Source organism: Xenia sp. Carnegie-2017, unplaced genomic scaffold, assembly GCF_021976095.1.
Source record: "Xenia sp. Carnegie-2017 unplaced genomic scaffold, XeniaSp_v1 HiC_scaffold_19, whole genome shotgun sequence".
Taxonomy (NCBI): domain Eukaryota; kingdom Metazoa; phylum Cnidaria; class Anthozoa; order Malacalcyonacea; family Xeniidae; genus Xenia; species Xenia sp. Carnegie-2017.
Genome location: NW_025813481.1, coordinates 8,941,432 through 8,962,271, shown reverse-complemented (window position 1 = coordinate 8,962,271; position 20,840 = coordinate 8,941,432). Strand labels below are relative to the sequence as shown.

The 20,840-nt window shown below is 35.1% G+C and overlaps 3 protein-coding genes and 1 long non-coding RNA gene across 13 annotated transcripts in view; 2 read left to right on the top strand and 2 right to left on the bottom strand.

Moving 5' to 3' along the window:
* LOC124439033 (enoyl-CoA delta isomerase 2-like) overlaps positions 1 to 11,479 on the top strand; it is a 62,812-nt gene extending 51,333 nt beyond the window's left edge. For both annotated transcript variants that reach the window (XM_046989238.1, XM_046989237.1), the window contains exon 7: positions 11,187 to 11,479. The gene's annotated coding sequence lies outside the window, so the exon portion shown is untranslated. The remainder of the gene's footprint in view (positions 1 to 11,186) is intronic.
* On the bottom strand, positions 4,479 to 5,027 carry LOC124439037. The gene is made up of 2 exons (XR_006946246.1): positions 4,806 to 5,027; positions 4,479 to 4,710 (listed from the first exon to the last, which is right to left on the bottom strand). It is a non-coding gene; the product is annotated as an uncharacterized LOC124439037 (long non-coding RNA).
* LOC124439030 lies at positions 5,041 to 8,744 on the bottom strand. 5 transcript variants are annotated; one of them, XM_046989226.1, is made up of 10 exons: positions 8,443 to 8,744; positions 8,255 to 8,330; positions 7,827 to 7,901; positions 7,576 to 7,653; positions 7,228 to 7,350; positions 6,974 to 7,115; positions 6,317 to 6,381; positions 5,541 to 5,848; positions 5,236 to 5,421; positions 5,041 to 5,169 (listed from the first exon to the last, which is right to left on the bottom strand). In XM_046989226.1, the coding sequence occupies exons 1-8, from the start codon at positions 8,592 to 8,594 to the stop codon at positions 5,585 to 5,587; spliced, it is 975 nt and encodes a 324-aa protein (XP_046845182.1). In that variant the 5' UTR covers positions 8,595 to 8,744; the 3' UTR covers positions 5,041 to 5,169; positions 5,236 to 5,421; positions 5,541 to 5,584. The 5 variants fall into 5 exon arrangements, with proteins under 5 accessions (XP_046845182.1, XP_046845184.1, XP_046845185.1 ...); XM_046989228.1 differs by having other exon boundaries at positions 7,836 to 7,901; positions 8,443 to 8,737; XM_046989229.1 differs by lacking the exon at positions 5,541 to 5,848 and having other exon boundaries at positions 8,443 to 8,726.
* LOC124439031 (enoyl-CoA delta isomerase 2-like) lies at positions 8,773 to 12,556 on the top strand. Of its 5 annotated transcripts, none has more exons than XM_046989235.1 (6): positions 8,773 to 9,108; positions 9,365 to 9,463; positions 10,000 to 10,045; positions 10,875 to 11,017; positions 11,435 to 11,489; positions 12,297 to 12,556. In XM_046989235.1, exons 1-6 carry the CDS (start codon positions 8,887 to 8,889, stop codon positions 12,299 to 12,301), a joined length of 570 nt encoding a protein of 189 aa, XP_046845191.1. In that variant the 5' UTR covers positions 8,773 to 8,886; the 3' UTR covers positions 12,302 to 12,556. The 5 variants fall into 5 exon arrangements, with proteins under 5 accessions (XP_046845191.1, XP_046845192.1, XP_046845189.1 ...); XM_046989236.1 differs by lacking the exon at positions 12,297 to 12,556 and adding an exon at positions 11,729 to 11,774; XM_046989233.1 differs by lacking the exon at positions 12,297 to 12,556 and adding an exon at positions 11,206 to 11,345 and having other exon boundaries at positions 11,435 to 11,479.
* Positions 12,557 to 20,840: the final 8,284 nt, after the last annotated feature.

The window sequence follows — 20,840 nt, the reverse complement described above, 5'->3', positions numbered from 1 at the left end:
TGTTAATCATACTCACCAGACAGATCCATGAAAGAAATAAGAGTGCTAGTCAATTATTGAAAATATATTAGCTAATAACTATTGTATTTCATTACCTGGTTCACAAACTCTCGTCCTTGGTCTGTAATAATGTGGGCAGGAGAACCATGTCTGCAGAAAGTGGAATAGAGACCTTTGAGACCCTCGACATATTTTGTGAAATAGTCTGTTTGTGTCAATAGGAATTTGTTTCCCTTTTTTTGATTTTGTATGTGCATCAATGAGATCAATACCAATCAGGTACCATACTCGAGGAACCACTTTGACTGAGTGAAGAACGTCACACGTACTTTTTTCTGCTGCATTACGTTGACATCTATCACATTGTTTTATCTAGGAAAACATCAAAGATTTGTAAAATATGATTGTCATTTTAAAATTTTTATGTTATTACTGTTGCACTTGTTAATATATTTTTATTACATTTATAACATTCTTCAATTTGGTTATTTTGTAATAGATTTATAGTTTACCATTACAACTGTGTCTTTGTAACAATCTGGCCAATAATATCTATCTCGTATCTTCTTGAAGGTATTGTCTCTTCCACTGTGGCCTGCGTAAGTTGCCGAATGGCATTCTTCGAAAACCCTTGACTTTTGATCTTCACATATAACTAAGCGTTTAACTGTGCCTTCTTTTGTCTTCTCCAAGTACAACAACGAGTCTAATTTTTTATCGTATTCAAATTTTTTTGAAAATTTGCGCAAAACAAGTTTGTCTTGCTTGGTAAAACACTCGTGATACACGGAATGTTTAACATACTGAAGTAGATTTTTATATTTTGTTGGATCCATCACGAATTTTTGAAATACTGAAATCTGGTTTTGTTTCGCGCAAAATTGTGTTGTTCCCGCTAAGTCAGGGGAAATCCTTTAATCCACAGTAGGGAAACCCCTGAAACAAGCGTAGGAATGGGAACAAGTATAGGGAAACCCATATCACTAGTGATTTGTGAACCCTGAGTGGTCGGATGCAGAGCCCTCTATAGTATAAGAGTTGGGACATCTATTGTTATCCGTTTAGCTTACGTTGATTGGGCAATATTGATCACCTGATCAATTTCCGCCATTTTGGTTCCTAGTTTTGAAATTTTAGCTTGTGTTTATATAGCAATTGCTGCTAGTAATACAGTATTTTGAGATAATATTGCGTTTTTTTATGGATAAGTGTGTAATAACTGATTGTTGAAGGCTACTAAATGTCATTACATATCGCATAAATCGAGGATTACGAAAAAAATGAAAGAAATGCCTTTACGTCGAACTTACGAAATTTGATTGCGTATGGTGATTGTTGTGCTGAACTGCTTTTGATATAAGGTTCAATTAACTGACTCAAGTAGAGAAACATTTTGGGCCAAATAACATTGCAAAGTTCGTGCTGATGCAGTTTCAATAGTTTTCTTACTCCAAAGCTTGTTTTTTAATCGAAGATGATTTCTCATTATGTTCTGAAATTGGTCAATCTACAAACCTCTCAATTCTCAGCCACTTCCATACTAAAACAACTACACCAAATCACAGAAACTCTTACGATTTTCCATGTTGTATTTTGTATTTTTAGTTCATCATTTAAAAATGAAGTAATTATAATTAGGATATTCAATGAAACAGCTGAGTACAATATATTTTTGGTATTGAATTGTACAAATGTACCCTACTTCCGTAGCTCAAAGTAGAACATTACTTCTCTTCTAGACTTGTTGATGATATTTTAATTGTAGGTTTTGGTTTATAAGATCACAGAGGCATATCTCCATAATTTCAGCTATTTGGGCTTTTTAATGTATATTACAACTGTTGCTGCCTTTCTCATATATATTAAAATATTGCTGGCTTTCTCATATATATTTAGGTGCTGCTAGCTTTTTGATATATATATTTCACTGGCAATGCAAGGCATAGAATTTGAACAAACGGGGCTGAGCTCCCTCCAACACACCCCTGTTTGATCATTAAACACATATAGAAGTTTTGTCATTCCTCAACCAATAAATTTAACTCTTTGCTAAATTAAAGATTGGATCAGACTCATATGCTGTATAAAAGACTACAAACAGTAGCACTTATAGCAAACAGACTGTTCTTCAACAACAGAAATGTTTCATATTATAGAAATAATATATTCATTTTAAAGAAATGCTTCACCAAAATTTTCAGCAGAATCCCTAACAAACTTTATTAGAAATAAACTTTAATACTTTATAAAGTGATAAAGGCGAAATAACTTCATATACAGGAATAAAACGTTTAAGGTCAAATGCATCTTGGTCAAATCATTGCATATTTCAATAACTAAAAGTAAAAAGTCTGTCATTTTCTGCTGAGCAAGAAAATTTTGTGATCTTTCAGAATAAAAATATCATGCTTGGATTAAATTGGGGGCATAAATCACTCAGTACCATTAAATTGTTACAAATCTTGAACACAAATCTCTCGGACCAAATCTGCATGATTACTATGATTCAAAGATTCGAACAAAGTCTTGTCCAAGTATTTGATAACACTGATGCCAGGATAACATTGCCGCTTGCCACCAAGCTTAAAGATCTTGAAAACTTGTTACAGGGTCGGAACATAAGCCGAGAAAACACGTTAACGTACGAAAAATACTTCTTACAATGGGTCACGATCAATTTGAAGCACGAACTAGTAAACCGCAAACGAAGATCAAACCAATGAAATTAAATCAGGTCTGTCGCAAATCGTTAAAAAAACGCAAAGAGCTTGCTATTATTCCTAACATATTTGATACTACCATGGAATAAGCTTAAATTGCTTTCTTCTTTTGCATATAAACCCAATTTCCAATAGTATTATTATAGTTTCACTTTGCAAGTAGGAACCAAAATGGCGGCTCCGCGCTCGCCCCAGACCGTTTGTCCCAACTCTTATACTATAGAGGGCTCTGGTCGGATGGGGATACCTAAAATACGGCAGCCATTTTTGCCGGGGATGCCCAAAACACTAGTGATTTAAGTACGGGGATACCCAAAACACGGGGATACCCATATCACTGTGACACCGCCATGTTTTTGACCACGCGGCTGCGCGCTAATAATTTATAGTAATTTTGTTGACGTTCCCCTCCAGGTCTTATAGAACTCAATGGCTTCGACAAGTCTAGGCATGTGTATAGTGAGTTAGCTTTCCAGTTGTTGTAGAGTTCACTGGTTCCAAACAAGCGCCCATTCGATTCAAAATAGCGACATTATCCATCGCTTCGCCTTTTTCTTTCTTCTCAGAAGAAAAGACATCTATAAACAAAGGGGGAAAACCACTTTAAGTCAGATCACATTGAAGCATTTACTTACCAGCAGAGTGTTTTACAAGAAGTACACGCAAGCATGAAACAAAACGTTTTTTGCGCTATGGTAACGTGACGTCACACTTAAGGACTCAATGTGAGCGTTTATTCGGCTAATGAATAACGCGACTAAGAGTGAGAAAATAGTGTTTGTAGGCTATTTCTCTCGGGATTGTATTTAACAATGCGTAACATATTCCTGTGCCAAATATGAAGTTTTGTAAAAAGAAAAAAGTTATCGTATTCCATGTAAGAAACCATGGAGGCTTAATACACGAATTGCACTGTTCAGCAGCTTGTTTATTGTACATATTGAGCGTGGGATACAATTTCATGTTATATCCTTCGCAGCATCCTACACATAAAGGACAGTTATAAATCAACAAATTTTGTGAGAACATAAAAACGGCCATATTTGGATCAATAAGTTCGCTTCAAGTAAAATAGGAAGAGTATGGCAGTTTAGCTGAATGATTTTTCCAATGAAACTTATCAACAACAAATTTTGCTTTCTTAAAACATGCTGGATCTCGGTTCAAACAATACTCGTGCAATCTGCAGGCATTATCGTAAATGACCAACTCTGGCGCTAAAGAAATAAAAATACATAAGCATATCATCAGGCACATTCGGTTATGTTACTGAACTGAAAACTCTGTCAGGCGACTAAACCGTCACGCAATCTGTCCGATTCACTGATAATACTCTGTTTGTAGCACCATAAAAGGTACACGCATACATAACTTACCATCAGGAAAACGTGTTCGTAAAATGGTAAATGGGATATTTGGTGATTCGTGATCCCTCATATAGTCCTAAGCCCCTTTGAAGATATCTATAAATACGAGAAATTGTAGTATAATATGAGCTCTGGAGTGGTCATACAAAATTTTGTACTCGTGGGGTAATAAATTCTTCTTACTTCAGATTTTAATTCTTGAAATTCGTCCCAACGCAGCTTTGAATCACTGTACTTCTTCAATAAAGCTCGCACATTTCTCCTGTTGATGAAATTGCGCATTTCAAACCTAGTATTGGACAAAAGAAAACAGGTTGTTATTTTTATAACTATAAGCTGTGTACAAAAACAAAGTGAGAAAAGTCACCATCATGCATAAAATGCTTTCTGATACGTAGATGAACACTCGTATTTACTAATTAGCAGACCTGTATATATTATATATTACAGATAAACTTCAAAAATACTTATCTTCCATCTAGCAATCCAGTATCAGACTCTCTTAAACTATTTGGTAAGAAAGTTTTCTGTATTTCAAGAGTTGTTCCATCCATCACCACCTTCTGGGGAATTCTTCCACATAATTCACAAAAAACTCATTGTCAAAATCAATATCAAGCAATCTTAATAAGAGAAAATTCAATAACTTAATAAAACAAGCGATCACTATCTCAATGGAATATTCATATTTTACAGCTGAAAATGAAATGATGCTTACCGTATCATGGCAATGATAGCGAGACGAAACTTGGCGTAAGTTATTTCCTTTGGGAAATTCAAATTACCCGAAGACACTTGCCTTTGTACATATGCAACATAATATTTGTACATAGGTAAACTGAACAAGAATAAAAAAGAAAAAACATTCAAAAGATATAGTGCGAGAAAATTAAATAATGGACAAACGTAGCTACTAATGCTTCGGCAAATTTTCATTAAAAAGTACCTCGACGTCATGAAAAGCCGAATGTAATCTTTTAGAACGGCATGAGATATTGCATATGATCCAAACCATACAATCCTGTTTTCAATGCCATCATAATGCTTTTTCGTAGCACAAGAGGAGCAAGGTCTACAATACACTAAATAATTTATTTCAGTCAAATAATTATGAAGTGAAGCGTAACCTATAACAAATCAGAACTTACCCTTCACATCATGGATTGAACAAAAGTACGCAACTGAACACAAGTCTACGTACAACCATTCATCTTGAATAGAACGTTTATCCCACTCTGCACCACAAGAACAAATACCACTTTCAGATGGCGCCAAAATTTTATGACCATTTTTTTCAGGAAGATCAGTAAAATCGCTTGCATCATTCTCATTGCCTAAAATAATTAAATTGTAATACTTACAAAATGCTAGAAAGTGCTAAATACCATACCGATAAAGGAAATAGTATATGTAAAGCCAAAGGATGTTCACCATTGCAGATTATCTTGCATACCTGTTTCAAATAAAGAAACCTTTTCTTTGCTAAGTGTAGCCAATTCAAAATAGTCTCGCATCTGGTGTAATTCCAAAGGAAAACTTAAAAAGTACCAATGGAGAATCCATTTCATCCTCGTCAACGATTTGCATGGCTTTTGCAAGGGTTGTCACATGAATGCAATGATATGACGAGCAGCTGCAACATTTTAACTCGGGCTGGGGCGGCATTACTTTTGAATACACAAAAGTACAAACCCCCCATGGACTATTCATTGGTTTTACAGCAATCCACTGAACCTCCATGCACACTGCACTAAACAAGTCCTAAAATATGTAAAATCATTTATCTTAAGGTTGTATTATGTGTGTGTATGTATGTGTGTGTATGTATGTGTGTATGTATGTGTGTGTATGTGTGTGTATGTGTATGCAGATTAATAATTATGATTAATTATGACTTCACAAAATCCTTAGAAAGTGCTTAATATATATATATCAGGCACGTAAAGCAAATGGTGAATATGACTTTACTATTTTTGTCATACATTTAGTTTATACTACTTAATGTATGTACTGTAAGTACGTGGCTATGTATGTGTGTGAGTATGAATGTGTATACCTCAATAGTCATAAATAAATTCAATTTGCCCTGTTGGTTATCACCCTAATAGCTTTATAGAAGCTCCTGAACTTAGGCACAGGATGTATGGTAACAAATTGTGGGGTATTAGAAGGTTGAGAAACAATACGTGTATTTGTACAAAAAAGTTATTTTCACATAACAAAATATACTTCTTCAGGTTGCATCTCATGGTAGGAATGATCACTGAAAACAGACTGCATCATGGATGTGGATTCTGCATTCATAAAAGAGATTCGATGAGATAAATATATTGTGTAAATAATCATTCACAAGTTTTAACAATATTTTTGCTTGTAAAGCTGTGCTGGTTAACATCCACATGTAATAAGAACAATGTCGAACAAGGGTCTTGTAAAAACACAGAAGGATGACTTCACAAGGGTTTGAAATGTACAATAAACTGATATTAAAGGATGAAGACATTTTCTCCCATACCACATGAAGAACTTCACATTGAAAAAATAAGCCAAATACAAATTTGAGACATTCACTACATGCAATGTCAGATTAATATGTAACAAGTTCTCACATCTTTGACAAGGGTCTTGAAACAAATAGTATGTAAGTGTAAGTCAAAATTTAGTGAAGCTGTTCAGACACCTTATATCCTGAAAGAGTAACACACAACACTTACTTTTTTCAATAAAATCTTTGGCTTCAATACCAAACTTTCTATCATACACAACCAGATATTTTTTCCATTGCTAATATGTGTATGCAACTGGGATATGGTATATCTGACAAGTACAAAAATGTTGTTTGGCCTGTTTTAATCATTTCATTTCAGTAACATCTATTTTACATACCTTTTTGAGGATCTAATTGTATATTATTAGGTAGGGCTTCAACAAATTGCTTTCTATTTGCATCACATGAACAGCACAATATCCAACCATAGCCATCAAGCAATAGGTGGGGATATCGATGTACAAATACAAATGAATTATGCTGAAGAAAAAAATACATGCAGATTATAGCACCAAAAAAAGCGTACTGAGTAATATCATTTAGTTGGGTATATACCCAACATTGAAATTATGGAAATAAAATTTGACATCACCATAATTGTTCTTTTGTTTGCATTATAATCATGAACAACAAAGGATTGCTGACGTGATACATTTGATGCAAAGTCAAACTGTAACAATAGCCCAGTATAGTGGCCAGTGGGTGACAAATGACTCTGAAAGAGCAAGTACACAGTAATTATTAATGTTCACTGTTTCAAAAATATCTATTGTAATATATTTTTATGTTTGTTGAGCACATTTCTACCAGATGTTAATAAAGTTTTGCTACACAGTGTTTCATGCATAAGCAATCAACAAGCATATTGTCAATTTATAACACATTAAAAACATGACTAGTGGTAAACAGTATAAAGTATAACTGTATATGTGAGAACTACTTGACTATGTTGACATGGTTGTTTGGGTTCCTCTGTAATAATAGAGATAGATTGCTTGGTAAAGATATCTTCAGAGTCCTACAAATAAAGACCATTATTTAATTTAAAATGTGTACAGACTTTTAATAAGTGTTTAAATAATGCATGACTTCTTTAAATTACTTCAAAATTTTTTAGTTATTTCTAGTGAAAGCAGTCCTACATATAACCACTTCCAATGACTTTTCATGAGAAACAATATCAATATGTACATTAAAAACCTGTGTTTTGGTGGTTAACTCTTGGTGCTTGTCATAATTTTCAGCAATATCCTCACTTTGTTCATTCTACATATAAATGAAAAAAAAACCCATAAACATAGCGTATTTTATATCTACATAGTTTTACAATATATGTAAACTTATCAAATCCCCAAATTCATTTTCTTGTTCAAAAAATTGAGATTCATATGACACACTGCTATTCTATTAACATATATGACATTGTGATTAAAGGATGTAGAGAATCCAGACTTGAAATTGGAAAATGTGCTCCGAATAAGTGTTTTTCCTTACACCACATTGTGGGCATAAATAAATTTGTACACACACTTTTGTTAATATAACTGTGGTAATAAAAATAAATTAATATGAAATTGTGCAACCAGAAACAATAAAAAGAACGCTTTAAAAATTCCTACCGCATCATCTTTTTGTGTGTTTCCTTTCCTCTCCACGTTATTGTAAAAGAAGTCATTTGAGCGTCTGAATTTCTTCCTGAATTGATACATTTTGCAAGTGTACCCAAAAAATAATACCCCGATTTATAAAAACCAGTACTGCACGTGTTCTTGGATTGACAAAGTTAGCCTAGAATTAGTCTAAGTACCATTCTCCTAGCCAGACTTCCCGATAGATATTTAAAAAAGTACTAAGCATAGTACTGAGTGACTGAGCCCTGTTGATCGATTGCCTTGCTTCGAACTTTTGATGTTGCAAACTCCTAAAAAATATGAATACGCGAAGAAATATTGTCCTCATACATGAACTTTGAAAAATGTAGTAAATGGAAGCCCTGAAATTTCTTTCTTAAGCTGCACCAGTCGGATGGTTGTATTTGTGGTTGTATATGCCATTTTGAAAGCATGTCCATAATTATTCACTATCATCCATTGTAACCACTATCAACATCCTAATGTCATTGGTCAAAAATAGTCACATGTTTGATTTACTTTTGCCTTTCATTCATGTCATTTCTAGATATCAATTTTCTTATTCGTCCAAAGTTCAATCAATAATAAAAAAATATTTATTGTAAATTTTATTATAGCAAATGAACGTGACGCCAAGAGTTTGTAAATCACATGCAATTTTTCGTCGTGGTATAGTGAACTATCTATCTCGACCTTATTTAAACCTGAACATTTTTACGAAGATGGTTCGAAGTTCTCTGCAATCTCTCACCAGTTTAAGGAAGCAAAAAGACAAAGTAGGATCTTTAACTCAAGATCCAGGGAATGAATTGAAGTTAAAGATGTACGCCGTTTTTAAGCAGGTATTTTACTATTAATAAAGATATTGTATCCGGTTTTTACATAAAGCTTGAACATTAGTTGTTGTATCTCCTACCTACAAGCTCTTCAATTAAATGGTGACTTTAAATTTTAAGCACAATGTGCATCATTGCATTTGAATCACATTTTTGCTAAGGCACAGTGAATTTTTTTCAATTATAACTGTTCACAGTCCCACCATACAATACAATCAAAGTTAAAAATAAGACGAACCCAAATAACAATATACATTTCCAGGGCTCTTTAGGCAAATGTAATACACCAAAGCCTGGGACTTTGGACTTTGTTGGAAAGGCAAAATGGAATGCATGGAACGATTTGGGTGATTTATCACAGGTGAATATTTAGTTTAAGAAAGGCTGCACTTATCTTATAATGAACATTCAATATGTATCTAGTTTCAAACATCACCAAAGGACTGTATCTTTCAACAATTTTATTGAACACTCTCACAAGTCTTACTAAAATCTATCGTCATCAAATTATTTACAGTAAAAAGTTGTTTTGTGCAAAGTTGACAGCACACGTTAATTAAGAACTGAGTGTGTGAGTCTTCAGGAAATTATGAGTACATATACACCTACTGGAACATACAGCTAAAATATCTGCATGTAAATCTGTGCTTTTCAATGGTTTTAATATACATAGTTTCTCTCAAGCCATGCAATCTGAATTATATCCCTATTTGTATTTACTGAAGAATTCCTTAACATTTAGGAGAGTAAAATCTTGTACTTAACATTCTTAGTGTTGGTGATGCAGGAAAAAAATGCAAATGTACCATTGATTCTCTATCAAATACCTATGTACTTTTGAAAAAAAACACTTCTATTGCATGTAATGAATACTTTTAAATTGAACTTTTCTTTTAGGTAGATGCACAAAAACAGTATATAGCACTTGTGGAATCTTTACTAGGTGATTTTGAACTTTGCTGTGTATTATGAACACAAAGCTTTTCTGCAAAATATTCTGTATAAACATCATTTCCCTGTTGTGTACATGTCCTTCTCAACATTGAACTATAGAACAGATTTTTTGACTAACAATGTTTTTAACATTACAGGAGTAAGTTTGTTATATGTGTACAGTTTTTTTTTTGTTTTTTTTTAAACCTGTTTTAGTTAACTTTAATCGCGATTTTGATTAAAAAAAAGAAAAAATTAAAATTTAATTAAAATTATAAACTACAACATACAAATATAAATGTTAAAAACTAAATCAAAGATAACTAACATCAATGTTTAAAATATCCATGATAAAGGGACAGTCAAGTGTAAAGACAACTTTCCCAATAACCTAGGTAAATATTTAAAGTATGTTCGCGAGTTGAGGCAGATCGACTTCCTCGTATCGCAGTAATTGCCGACCTAATCAGTGCGAAAGACAGTTTACAACGCATCCACGCTAGCGTGATGCCATATTGCAGCTTTCTCTTTTGTGCCAGCAGATCAGCTAGCCGCTTATAAGCAATTGCCGTCTCTTTCCCCATACCACCTGATGTTGAAAAAACCAGTGGTGTAAAAGCAGCACATTCAATCTCTCTTACTCGATCACCATATTCCCTTTATATGTCTACAGTTATTAAAGTTAAATGTTGTTAAAAAGGTTTGACATGCAAGTGAAACACCTTAGTCATTCATTAAGGAGATGAAACATCTTTGAACTCAATCTCTTACACTTTTGGGCTGTTTAGTCCAAAACAGTTATTGCAAATTTATTCAATATTTCTTAAATGTAACTTCAGGACAAGAACCCAAGACCAACAGCCAACCCAACAAAGACATTAATACATCAAATGAGTTTGAAAATATTCTTGTCTCTACTGATGGCGGTTTGAGGACAATCACAATGAACAGGCCTGATAAATACAATGCTTTGACCCCAAAGGTTTGTTATTAACTACTAGAAAATCATGCTCCAACAATAGACCACCTCTTCTAACCATAACCAGCCATTTATTCAATGGTTTATCTCTAACAATTACCAGTCATACCCATTCAATAGACTACCTCTTCTAACCATGACCAGCCATTTATTCAAAGGTTTATCAAGATTTTCTTCGACATTTCCACCAGCTGCTGGTTCAGTTCATTAAAAGTTCCGTTTATTCAAAACCTTTTGAAATATGCAACAAAGGACAAATACTCTGCAGCAAGGGGCCGCATCTCGCAAGAAGCCGCAAGTCTCTCATCAATTTTCATTCAATTGCTTCAAGATAGTACAATCATTGCGATTATTTAAGCCTCAATAAATAGTTTTATGGAGTAATAATATGTACTTTAAAAGAAGAAATTCTCGTTGTAGTTTTGTCAACGCCACAAACGAAGAATAATGTTTACGAAGCTGAAAGCCACATGTTGTATGTACTTTGCTCATTATCCCTTATTTATTAGCGGAAAGCTATGCTGTTATGAATAGCGCAACTTACAAGATGCTTTATAATAACGAGAAAAATATAAATTTTGGAAGTGAAACTGAATGTGATCTTGAGAAACGTGTGAAGATGTTTATAGATAGTCACAAAGATTTCATGCGGTTTTCATGGCTTAAGAACATAATTTAAAAAAGCTTGCTGTTCGCACACCTTTTTTTTAAAAGAATGTTGAGCAGTAAAAGAAAATTTATGGTTTACTGATTGAGAAAGCAGATCTGTAAGGCTACTAATATCTTGCGATTTCTCTTGTATAAAAAGGAATGAACAACTACAATTTTAAAAGTATAGTTTTTCACAGACGGTTTTTTTATTGTGAAATATTCTGTCTAATGTGAAAAGTTGTCCATCTACAACAAAATTCGCGGTAAAAGAGATTAACCACATATCAATGCTTTATAAAAAGTCAACTTGGGAGATTAGAGAAAGCTGTTAAGGCGTGGCACGGATCGAAAATTTTAAAATTTTTTTATGAATTTAAACTAGTGTAATGAGTATGAATGACTTTGATTGGTTTTGCAATAAAATTTAAATTGACATTGCAGTTTTGCAGCAACCCCATGGTGGCTGTTTCTTTTGTCTATATAACACGTGTTTTATAATAAAGTGATAAGTGTCGTTGTCTCTACAGTTCGCATCATATCGATGTAAATTAAAGTAAATTTGGACTGTGAGATAATGACTTCCCACATGTCTCATTTTGCTTCCTTTGAACATAACACTTTTTATATTTAGTTTGAGGAAGCAGCCGTTGGCAATGAACTTTTAACATGCAATTGGCATAGAAGAAAGCGATCCGTTTTCAAACTGTGAATTTGTTAGTTTATGGAAAGTATTTGTGGTTTTCATATGCATCATGCTGATGGACTCCTTACAAAATAATATCATTGGATTCCCTTTGCTGTTAGGCGACATGGTGGATGCCCTTTCTTTGTTTGTTATTCCCTTAAGACACACTTGAAAACCAAGAATTGCTGTTTTCAAAATTATAATTATGTTTGAGATGAAGACAAGAAAGAGCGACTCGCAGCTTTGGCAGAAAAACGTGTAAAGTAAATTTGGAATGTGAGATATATTGACGTCGGGCATTTCTCGTTTTGCTTCCTTTGCAACATAACGCTATATATATATCGGCAAGGTCACAATTCGTTTGTTGAAGTTTGGTGAAGAAGCCATTTTCAATGAAGTTGAAAGCGATGTGGTTAGTTTATGTTATGTTTCTATATCTTTAGATTATTCTTGGCTCGATGTTTTTTTTCAATCATATTTAGCAGATATAATCACCAACAACTTTATTTTCACGCTTGCTAGCGTCAGGAATACGTCTAAAAAGATATTGTGGTAAAAGTCATCTCATAAAAATCTATCGTATTTAATTATTGGTACTTAGGTGTGTGAAATGTAATCTTTGGAGTTTTGTGCATAAACTATAGTTTTTTAATTGTGAGGTGCATGAAATCAGACCTCTCAAGTCTCACGATTTTGTCGTGAGACTCACAGTTTTCAGTTCAATCTCACGGTCTCACGACAAGAAAGAAAAATCTCACGATAAATAGTGGCGCAAGCTGACAGAACTAATTTTTTGTTGTAATGTTTTATTTTTGGCGTTTCTTGCGCCAATTCTGTGCTAACCGTCACCCAGCTATTCATTTCATGACGGACTATCGACTATGGCCATATATAGAGTACTTGTTCCAAATTAGGTCATCATTATTGGGATATAAACGTATTATTAGAATAATATGATACCGGAAATTCATGTCTATAATGATGATACATGATTGGATAATTAATCATGGACTTTGGTACTAACACCTATATATATCTTGTAGTATTCTTATTCTGTTCTATTGCGCTTCACGTTGTATTTTGGTTATGTTATATTAAAATATTTACTTAAACTTTATAATTCTAATAGGTTATGGGCCCAGGACGCAAACTGTCCTACTAAAGATAAGTAATTTAAAACTTAAGCAATGTCATTTTCGGATAGCGCTCTTAAGTTCGCAAAATTGAATGGAACGAACTACCGGTCATGGGCTTTCAACATGCGGTTATATTTGGAAAGCATGGACTTGTTTGAATTCGTCGAAGGTAGTGCGATTGCTCCTAACGACGATGCCGGTGCAGATGTTCGAAGGAGATTCAATTCCTCAGCGAAAAAGGCATGGACGTATATTTGCTTGGCTATCGAGCCGGATCAGCAAGTGCACGTGAGAGAAACGATAACGGCAAAGGAAGCGTGGGACGCTTTGAAAAGTCAATTCGCCAGGGAATCGTTACTTCAAAAGGTTCGTCTTCGCCAGCAATATTATTCGTCAAAATTTCATGTTGGAGGGAATATGTTGGAGCATATAAACAACTTAAAATCATTACACGAGCAACTAAAAGAAATGGGCGCAAGTATCGATGATAAGGAACTGGCAATGACCCTGTTGGCTAGTTTGCCAGATAAATATAAACCATTAATAACGGCATTGGATGCTGTTGGTGAGAATGAACTTTCTTATGAGAAAGTCAAAAACATGATACTAAATGATGAAGACAGAGCCAAAGATTCCGAGACCAGAAAAGAGGATGCATTTTCCGTGCAGCGCAACAAGTTTCGAGGTGGGAAACAACGTGGTGATCAGAATGAGAACATTTTTAATCGAAAGAAAGGCTTTCGTGGCAAGTGTTTCATTTGTGACGAGAAAGGGCATCTAGCAAAAGACTGTCCGCAGAAGAAGACGAAGCAGTTTCCAAACAGTGGCAACTCTTCAATCAATAAGGGAAACAAGTCTGCTCAGCTTGCAGAAAACGAAGAAAATAGCGAGATCAATAATGGTGATGCGTTGATTTCAAATTCATCAAACATTACAAGAAATTCAGATTGGATTATCGACTCCGGAGCAACGCAGCACATGACTTACGATTTGGAAGGCTTATGCAATTACGTAGAATTTAAGCAACCGTGTTTAGTAAACCTTGGAGATAACCGCTCTATTTTAGCGTATGGCAAAGGAACTTATAAGGTAAAAGCTATTCTCGGCGACGGAAACAAAACATCTCGTTGCAGGATGTTATTGTATTTACCTGACATAAATAGAAATTTATTATCTGTTCGAGCGATGATAAGACTTGGAGCTATTGTTACTTTCGAAAACGATGTTTGTAACATTCGACGAAATTCAAAACTGTTAGCAGTGGGAAAACTACAAGGAAAACTGTACATCTTGAAAATTGTCGAGCATTATATGAATGTTGCAAAAGAACAAAGCTTTGATTCAGATTTGAATTTATGGCATTGCAGATTGGGACATCTTGGAATAAACAATGTAATGAAACTCGTCGAGAATGATATGTTCGATGGAATAGGCAATGTAACAGGTGGAAATCAGTTTTGTGAAGCTTGTGTGTTGGGAAAACAGCATCGTTACTCTTTTCCAAAGGGCGTTTCACAACGAGCTAAGGAACCGTTCGAAATTATACATAGTGATGTATGTGGACCGATACAAGAGAATTCCATTGGTGGATCTCGATATTATGTCTCCTTTATCGATGACTACACCAGATATGTACAAGTATACTTTTTGAAGAACAAGAACGAAGTTTTGGAAAAATTTAAAGAATTTTACAACTATGCAAAGAATATCTCTGGAAAGCAAGTTAAGATTATACGCACAGACAACGGTGGTGAGTATCAATCAAAAGAATTTGAGTCGTTTTTAAAGGACAATGGCATCACACATCAAACAACTGTTCCGTATAACCCAGAGCAAAACGGAGTTGCAGAACGGATGAATCGTACGATAATGGAATCAGCAAGAAGTATGTTGATGCACTCACATCTACCCAATAAATTCTGGGCTGAAGCTGTAAATACAGCAACTTATCTTCGAAATAGAAGTCCAACAATTGCTTTGGACGGTATAACTCCTTATCAGTGTCTATTTGGGATAAAACCTGATGTAAGTAATCTGAAAGTGTTTGGCTGCATAACATATATGCATATTCCTAAAGAGCAAAGGAAAAGTTGGATGCAAAATCTCTCAAGACGATTTTCATGGGCTATCCTGATGGGACGAAAGGGTTTAAGGTATTTGATCCAATGTCAAAGAAGTTTTATAAAAGTCGTGACGTTATGTTTCTAGAGCAGCAATTTTATAACTTTGAAAACAAACAGCGTGAGCAAAAACTCATTGTAGATGAAGAAAATCGTAATGTACATTATGTTCCTGTAAATAGCAATGATGAAAGCCAATCAATTGAAGATCAAAACGCAAAACATGAAAACGGTAATGTTGATGCAAGAGAAGTAGATGATTGCAATCGAGTGGGAGAAAATTCTTACGAAGAGAGATTCATGAATGAGGTTAGACAACTCAAAGGTAAAAGGATACGAAGAGCACCTCAAACATTCGACGAAGAATGTTACACAGTCAGCGACTTAACTGCAGACATCAGTGAACCCAACAATATAAAAGAAGCAACAACTGGAGAACATGCGAATGAATGGAAGAACGCGATGATCTCAGAATACAATTCGTTGAAAGATAATCATACTTGGGATTTAGTACCTTTACCAGAAAACAAAAACGTAATCGGGAGTAAATGGGTTTACAAAGTAAAAAGAAAAGCTGATGGTTCAATGTGTTTGCTCCAGTGGCAAGATATAATACCATCAGATCATTATTGGCTGTGGCAACCATGTGTGATTGGGAAATACATCAAACAGATGTAAAAACTGCATTTCTTCAAGGAGAATTGGAGGAAGAAATCTATTTACGGCAGCCTGATGGTTTTGTTGACAAAGATCATCCTGAATATGTTTGCAAGCTTAATAAAAGTATATATGGGTTAAAGCAAGCTGCAAGGTGCTGGAATGCTTCTATCGATAAACATTTGCTTTCAAATGGGTACAAGAAAAGTTCGGCAGATCCTTGTGTACATGTCAAATCCGTAAAGTCCAAAAATGGTAAGATTAACTTTGTTATAATCGCAATATATGTTGACGACATGCTCCATTTCTCAATTCTATTGAGATGTTGGAAAAGGAAAAGTCAGGAATTGCAAATAGATTCCATGTTGAAGATCTTGGTGAGATTCATTATGTGCTAGGGATGAGTTTAAAACGAAATCGAAGATTGCGAACATTAACCATTAATCAGGAGAAATATCTACAAGGAATACTGAAAAGATTCGACATGCAAAATTGTAAAGCAGTCTCAACACCACTTGAATTTGGAAAGAAGTATGAAGTGTTAAGTGAAGGTGAGAATCCAGTTAATGTGAAGCAATATCAAATGGCAATTGGATGCTTAAACTATGCTACATTGATAAGTCGACCCGATTTAGCTGTTGCAGTTGGGACTTTATCAAAGTTTATGGCAAAACCAGGACTAGAGCATTGGAGAGGAGTTAAAAGGATCCTACGTTATATTCAAGGTACATTGGATTATGGTCTACACTTTACCACAGATGGCAATGATCCAATATTGTCAGGGTATACAGATGCAGATTGGGGTGGAGATATAGTGACACGTCGATCTACTACAGGGTACATATATCAAATTAATGGGAATACTGTGAGTTGGTGCAGCAAAAGACAGGGATGTGTTGCAAGATCAACAACAGAAGCCGAGTATGTATCTTTAAGTACAGCCTGCCAAGAAGGAGTCTGGTTGAGAAAACTTCTGGATAGTATCTCAATAACACAACAAGAGCCTACCATCATCTATGAAGACAACCAAGGGGCTATTGAGCTATCAAGAAATCCAAAATTCCACTCTCGGACAAAGCATATAGATGTGGCATACCACTATGTGAGAGAGAAAGTTCACGAGAATATCATTTCTGTTAAATATTGTTCCAGTGAGAATATGCTAGCGGATATATTTACAAAAGGACTTAGTAAAGATACTTTTCAGAAATTCAGGAACATGTTAGGCGTTATCAAGATTAAAGAACGATGAACATTCAACTGATTCAAGTATAATCATTAAGTGGGAGTATTGTACGGTGGCCCGTAAGTGCCACAGCTTCTGCGTAGAAATATGTAGCTGTTGCATACAAATCGAGTTTCTACGTACAAACCCGAGTGTTCTCCGTACAAATATAATGTTGCTCCATGGAAAACGAACTGCTCCACACAAATGTTAACCTTCTGCTTGTTGAAATGCTACTTCTCACACTTAAAGAAAGTTGCTACGAGCAAATAATCCCTTCTCCACGCTGAAATTATCTTTCTCTATACAAATAAACATACCGAACACTCTCTTACCCCCTGGCAAAAATAACACACGTGCACACACTCAACGTCAGGGTAACCTACTCAAAACAAACTCCTACTACACCATAACGAGCAACAAGGAATGAAACCATGAAGTTGTGTATACAATGAGGAGAACATGTTGAAGATACGTCGAACTTTTGTCCGAGCTGTGGAAAGAAACTATTTAATAGTAAGTTTTAAATAACGTGTGTAGCAGAAATCCGAGTACATTTTGCTTAATCGTGTAGTTTATTTGCAATATATCAATCTTTGACTTTGTGTTGCACGTGTTCGTTCTAACGGAATTATATTAAAGTTTTATCCCCCCAAATATAATTATAAAGCTTGAATTATTATGTTTCAGGTTTGTCAGAGATGCAGTAATATAGTTGCAATGCATCCACGCCTGAAGCACACGCAAAAGCTCGGGCAATTACTTTTGAAGAATTTAAACAAGCAAAAGCAACTAACAGGGTAAAAACCTTACCATCACGGGGAAAAAAGCAACTTTGCGTGGAAGAGTGAAGATACAGATCGGGATAAAACAGTACGACAAAGATGTTTCCTTAAAAGCCCTAAAAGGAAGAACCCTTCCCCTAAGAGTTGATGCTGACATTGATGCACGACAGTTGTTGCAAGAAGCAATAACCAAACATTCGAAACATTTTCGAACATTTAGTTGTGAGAAGAAGTATCACTTGTTATACCCGATAACACAGAAGTTAAGCGTCTACGGTCATCTCACAACTTGTTCACACTACAAAAATATAAAGAGGAGTTGGGTAAGCCATTTTCAAGAATACATCTTTATTTGTGTGCTGATGAATGTGTGGGAAGGGCTGAAATGCACGAGCTTGGACTAAGCAGTGATGATGATCAAATGGAAGCCATATTTTCAACTCCATCTTTTGGCAGTCCTTGCAATATATATTGTCATAGTACCCAATCTATTAGTCCTATTGCCCCATCAACCAGTACTGATGCCAAGTGTAATATTTCTATTGCTCCATCAACTAGTACTGATGCAAAGTGTGTTATTCCTTCCTATCCACCACTATCGGAATTTTTTTGCTATTATTATCACCATCATGTGCAAGGAATGGCAAAATACTGGGCTGGGTTGTTTTCTTTCTAGGTAATGTTGGACAATGCCTATCTTTGTTTAAATCATGAGCCTCATGACTTTCAACTAATATTACATTGTCTAGGGCCTGGATATCAGATGGTGGTTCAGCTCGGCTTGAAACCACAGACGATAGTGGTGGATAGGAAGGAATAACACACTTTGCATCAGTACTAGTTGATGGAGCAATAGAAATATTACACTTGGCATCAGTACTGGTTGATGGGGCAATAGGACTAATAGATTGGGTACTATGACAATATATATTGCAAGGACTGCCAAAAGATGGAGTTGAAAATATGGCTTCCATTTGATCATCATCACTGCTTAGTCCAAGCTCGTGCATTTCAGCCCTTCCCACACATTCATCAGCACACAAATAAAGATGTATTCTTGAAAATGGCTTACCCAACTCCTCTTTATATTTTGTAGTGTGAACAAGTTGTGAGATGACCGTACGCTTAACTTCTGTGTTATCGGGTATAACAAGTGATACTTCTCAACTAAATGTTCGAAAATGTTTCGAATGTTTGGTTATTGCTTTGCAACAACTGTCGTGCATCAATGTCAGCATCAACTCTTAGGGAAGGGTTCTTCCTTTTAGGGCTTTTAAGGAAACATCTTTGTCGTACTGTTTTATCCCGATCTGTATCTTCACTCTTCCACGCAAAGTTGCTTTTTCCCCGTGATGGTAAGGTTTTACCCTGTTAGTTTCTTTTGCTTGTTTAAATTCTTCAAAAGTAATTGCCCGAGTTTTTGCGTGCTTGCAGTGCAAACATCAAGCTTTATAATTCTGCGAACACGAACACAAAGTCAAAGATTGATATATTGCAAATAAACTTCACGATTAAGCAAAATGTACATGCTACACACGTTATTTAAAACTTACTATTAAATAGTTTCTTTCCACAGCTCGGACAAAAGTTCGACTTATCTTCAACATGTTCTCCGCATTGTATACACAACTTCATGGTTTCATTCCTTGTTGCTCGTTATGGTGTAGTAGGAGTTTGTTTTGAGTAGGTTACCCCGACGTTGAGTGTGCACGTTAAGAGAGTGTTCGGTATGTTTATTTGTATAGAGAAAGATAATTTCAGCGTGGAGAAGGGATTATTTGCTCGTAGCAACCTTTCTTTAAGTGTGGAGAAGTAGTATTTCAACAAGCAGAAGGTTAACATTTGTGTGGAGCAGTTCGTTTTCCATGGAGCAACATTATATTTGTACGGAGAACACTCGGGTTTGTACGTAGAAACTCGATTTGTATGCAACAGCTACATATTTCTACGCAGAAGCTGTGGCACATACGGGCCACCGTAGTATTGGGATATAAACGTATTATTAGAATAATATGATACCGGAAATTCATGTCTATAATGATGATACATGATTGGATAATTAATCATGGACTTTGTTACTAACACCTATATATATCTTGTAGTATTCTTATTCTGTTCTATTGCGCTTCACGTTGTATTTTGGTTATGTTATATTAAAATATTTACTTAAACTTTATAATTCTAATAATCATTACCAGTCTCTCACATTTTATCACGTTTTTAAAATGGCGGAAGTTGTGAGAAGTTGTTTCAAAGTGAGATAGCGTGGAGTTTTTCATGAACAGATTTAAAGCTATTTTTTTACAACTGCCTGCTGACAAGCTTTATGATGAGTTCTGTGACTACCAGACACTCGCTGATGTATGTTTTGGGGATAATGTGTTGAAGGAAGCCAAAGTGATTGACGGAGAAAAGGATGGAGAGGTGCTTACTCATTACAGAATGGATGTATTGTGGTGGCATATTGCTCAGTTTGTCATCCCTGGCACAGCTGCTAAACGATTTAAACATTTGCCAAAAATAGCAGGACTTGTTTTAGTCTTGCCCCATAGTAATGCCGGAGAGGA

Bases quoted from the DNA above. Each gene is read 5' to 3' on its own strand.
- LOC124439031 (XM_046989232.1), top strand. From the start codon at position 8,887: ATGAACGTGACGCCAAGAGTTTGTAAATCACATGCAATTTTTCGTCGT. The intron at 10,046-10,874 runs GTGATTTTGAAC...ATGTAACTTCAG, and splicing joins ACTTGTGGAATCTTTACTAG to GACAAGAACCCAAGACCAAC. The intron at 11,018-11,172 runs GTTTGTTATTAA...ATTTATTCAAAG, and splicing joins ACAATGCTTTGACCCCAAAG to GTTTATCAAGATTTTCTTCG.
- LOC124439030 (XM_046989226.1), bottom strand. From the start codon at position 8,594: ATGAGGACAATATTTCTTCGCGTATTCATATTTTTTAGGAGTTTGCAA. The intron at 7,654-7,826 runs GTACATATTGAT...CTTTATTTGTAG, and splicing joins CCAAAACACAGGTTTTTAAT to GACTCTGAAGATATCTTTAC. The intron at 5,849-6,316 runs GTATATTTTGTT...TACATATTTTAG, and splicing joins ATGAGATGCAACCTGAAGAA to GACTTGTTTAGTGCAGTGTG.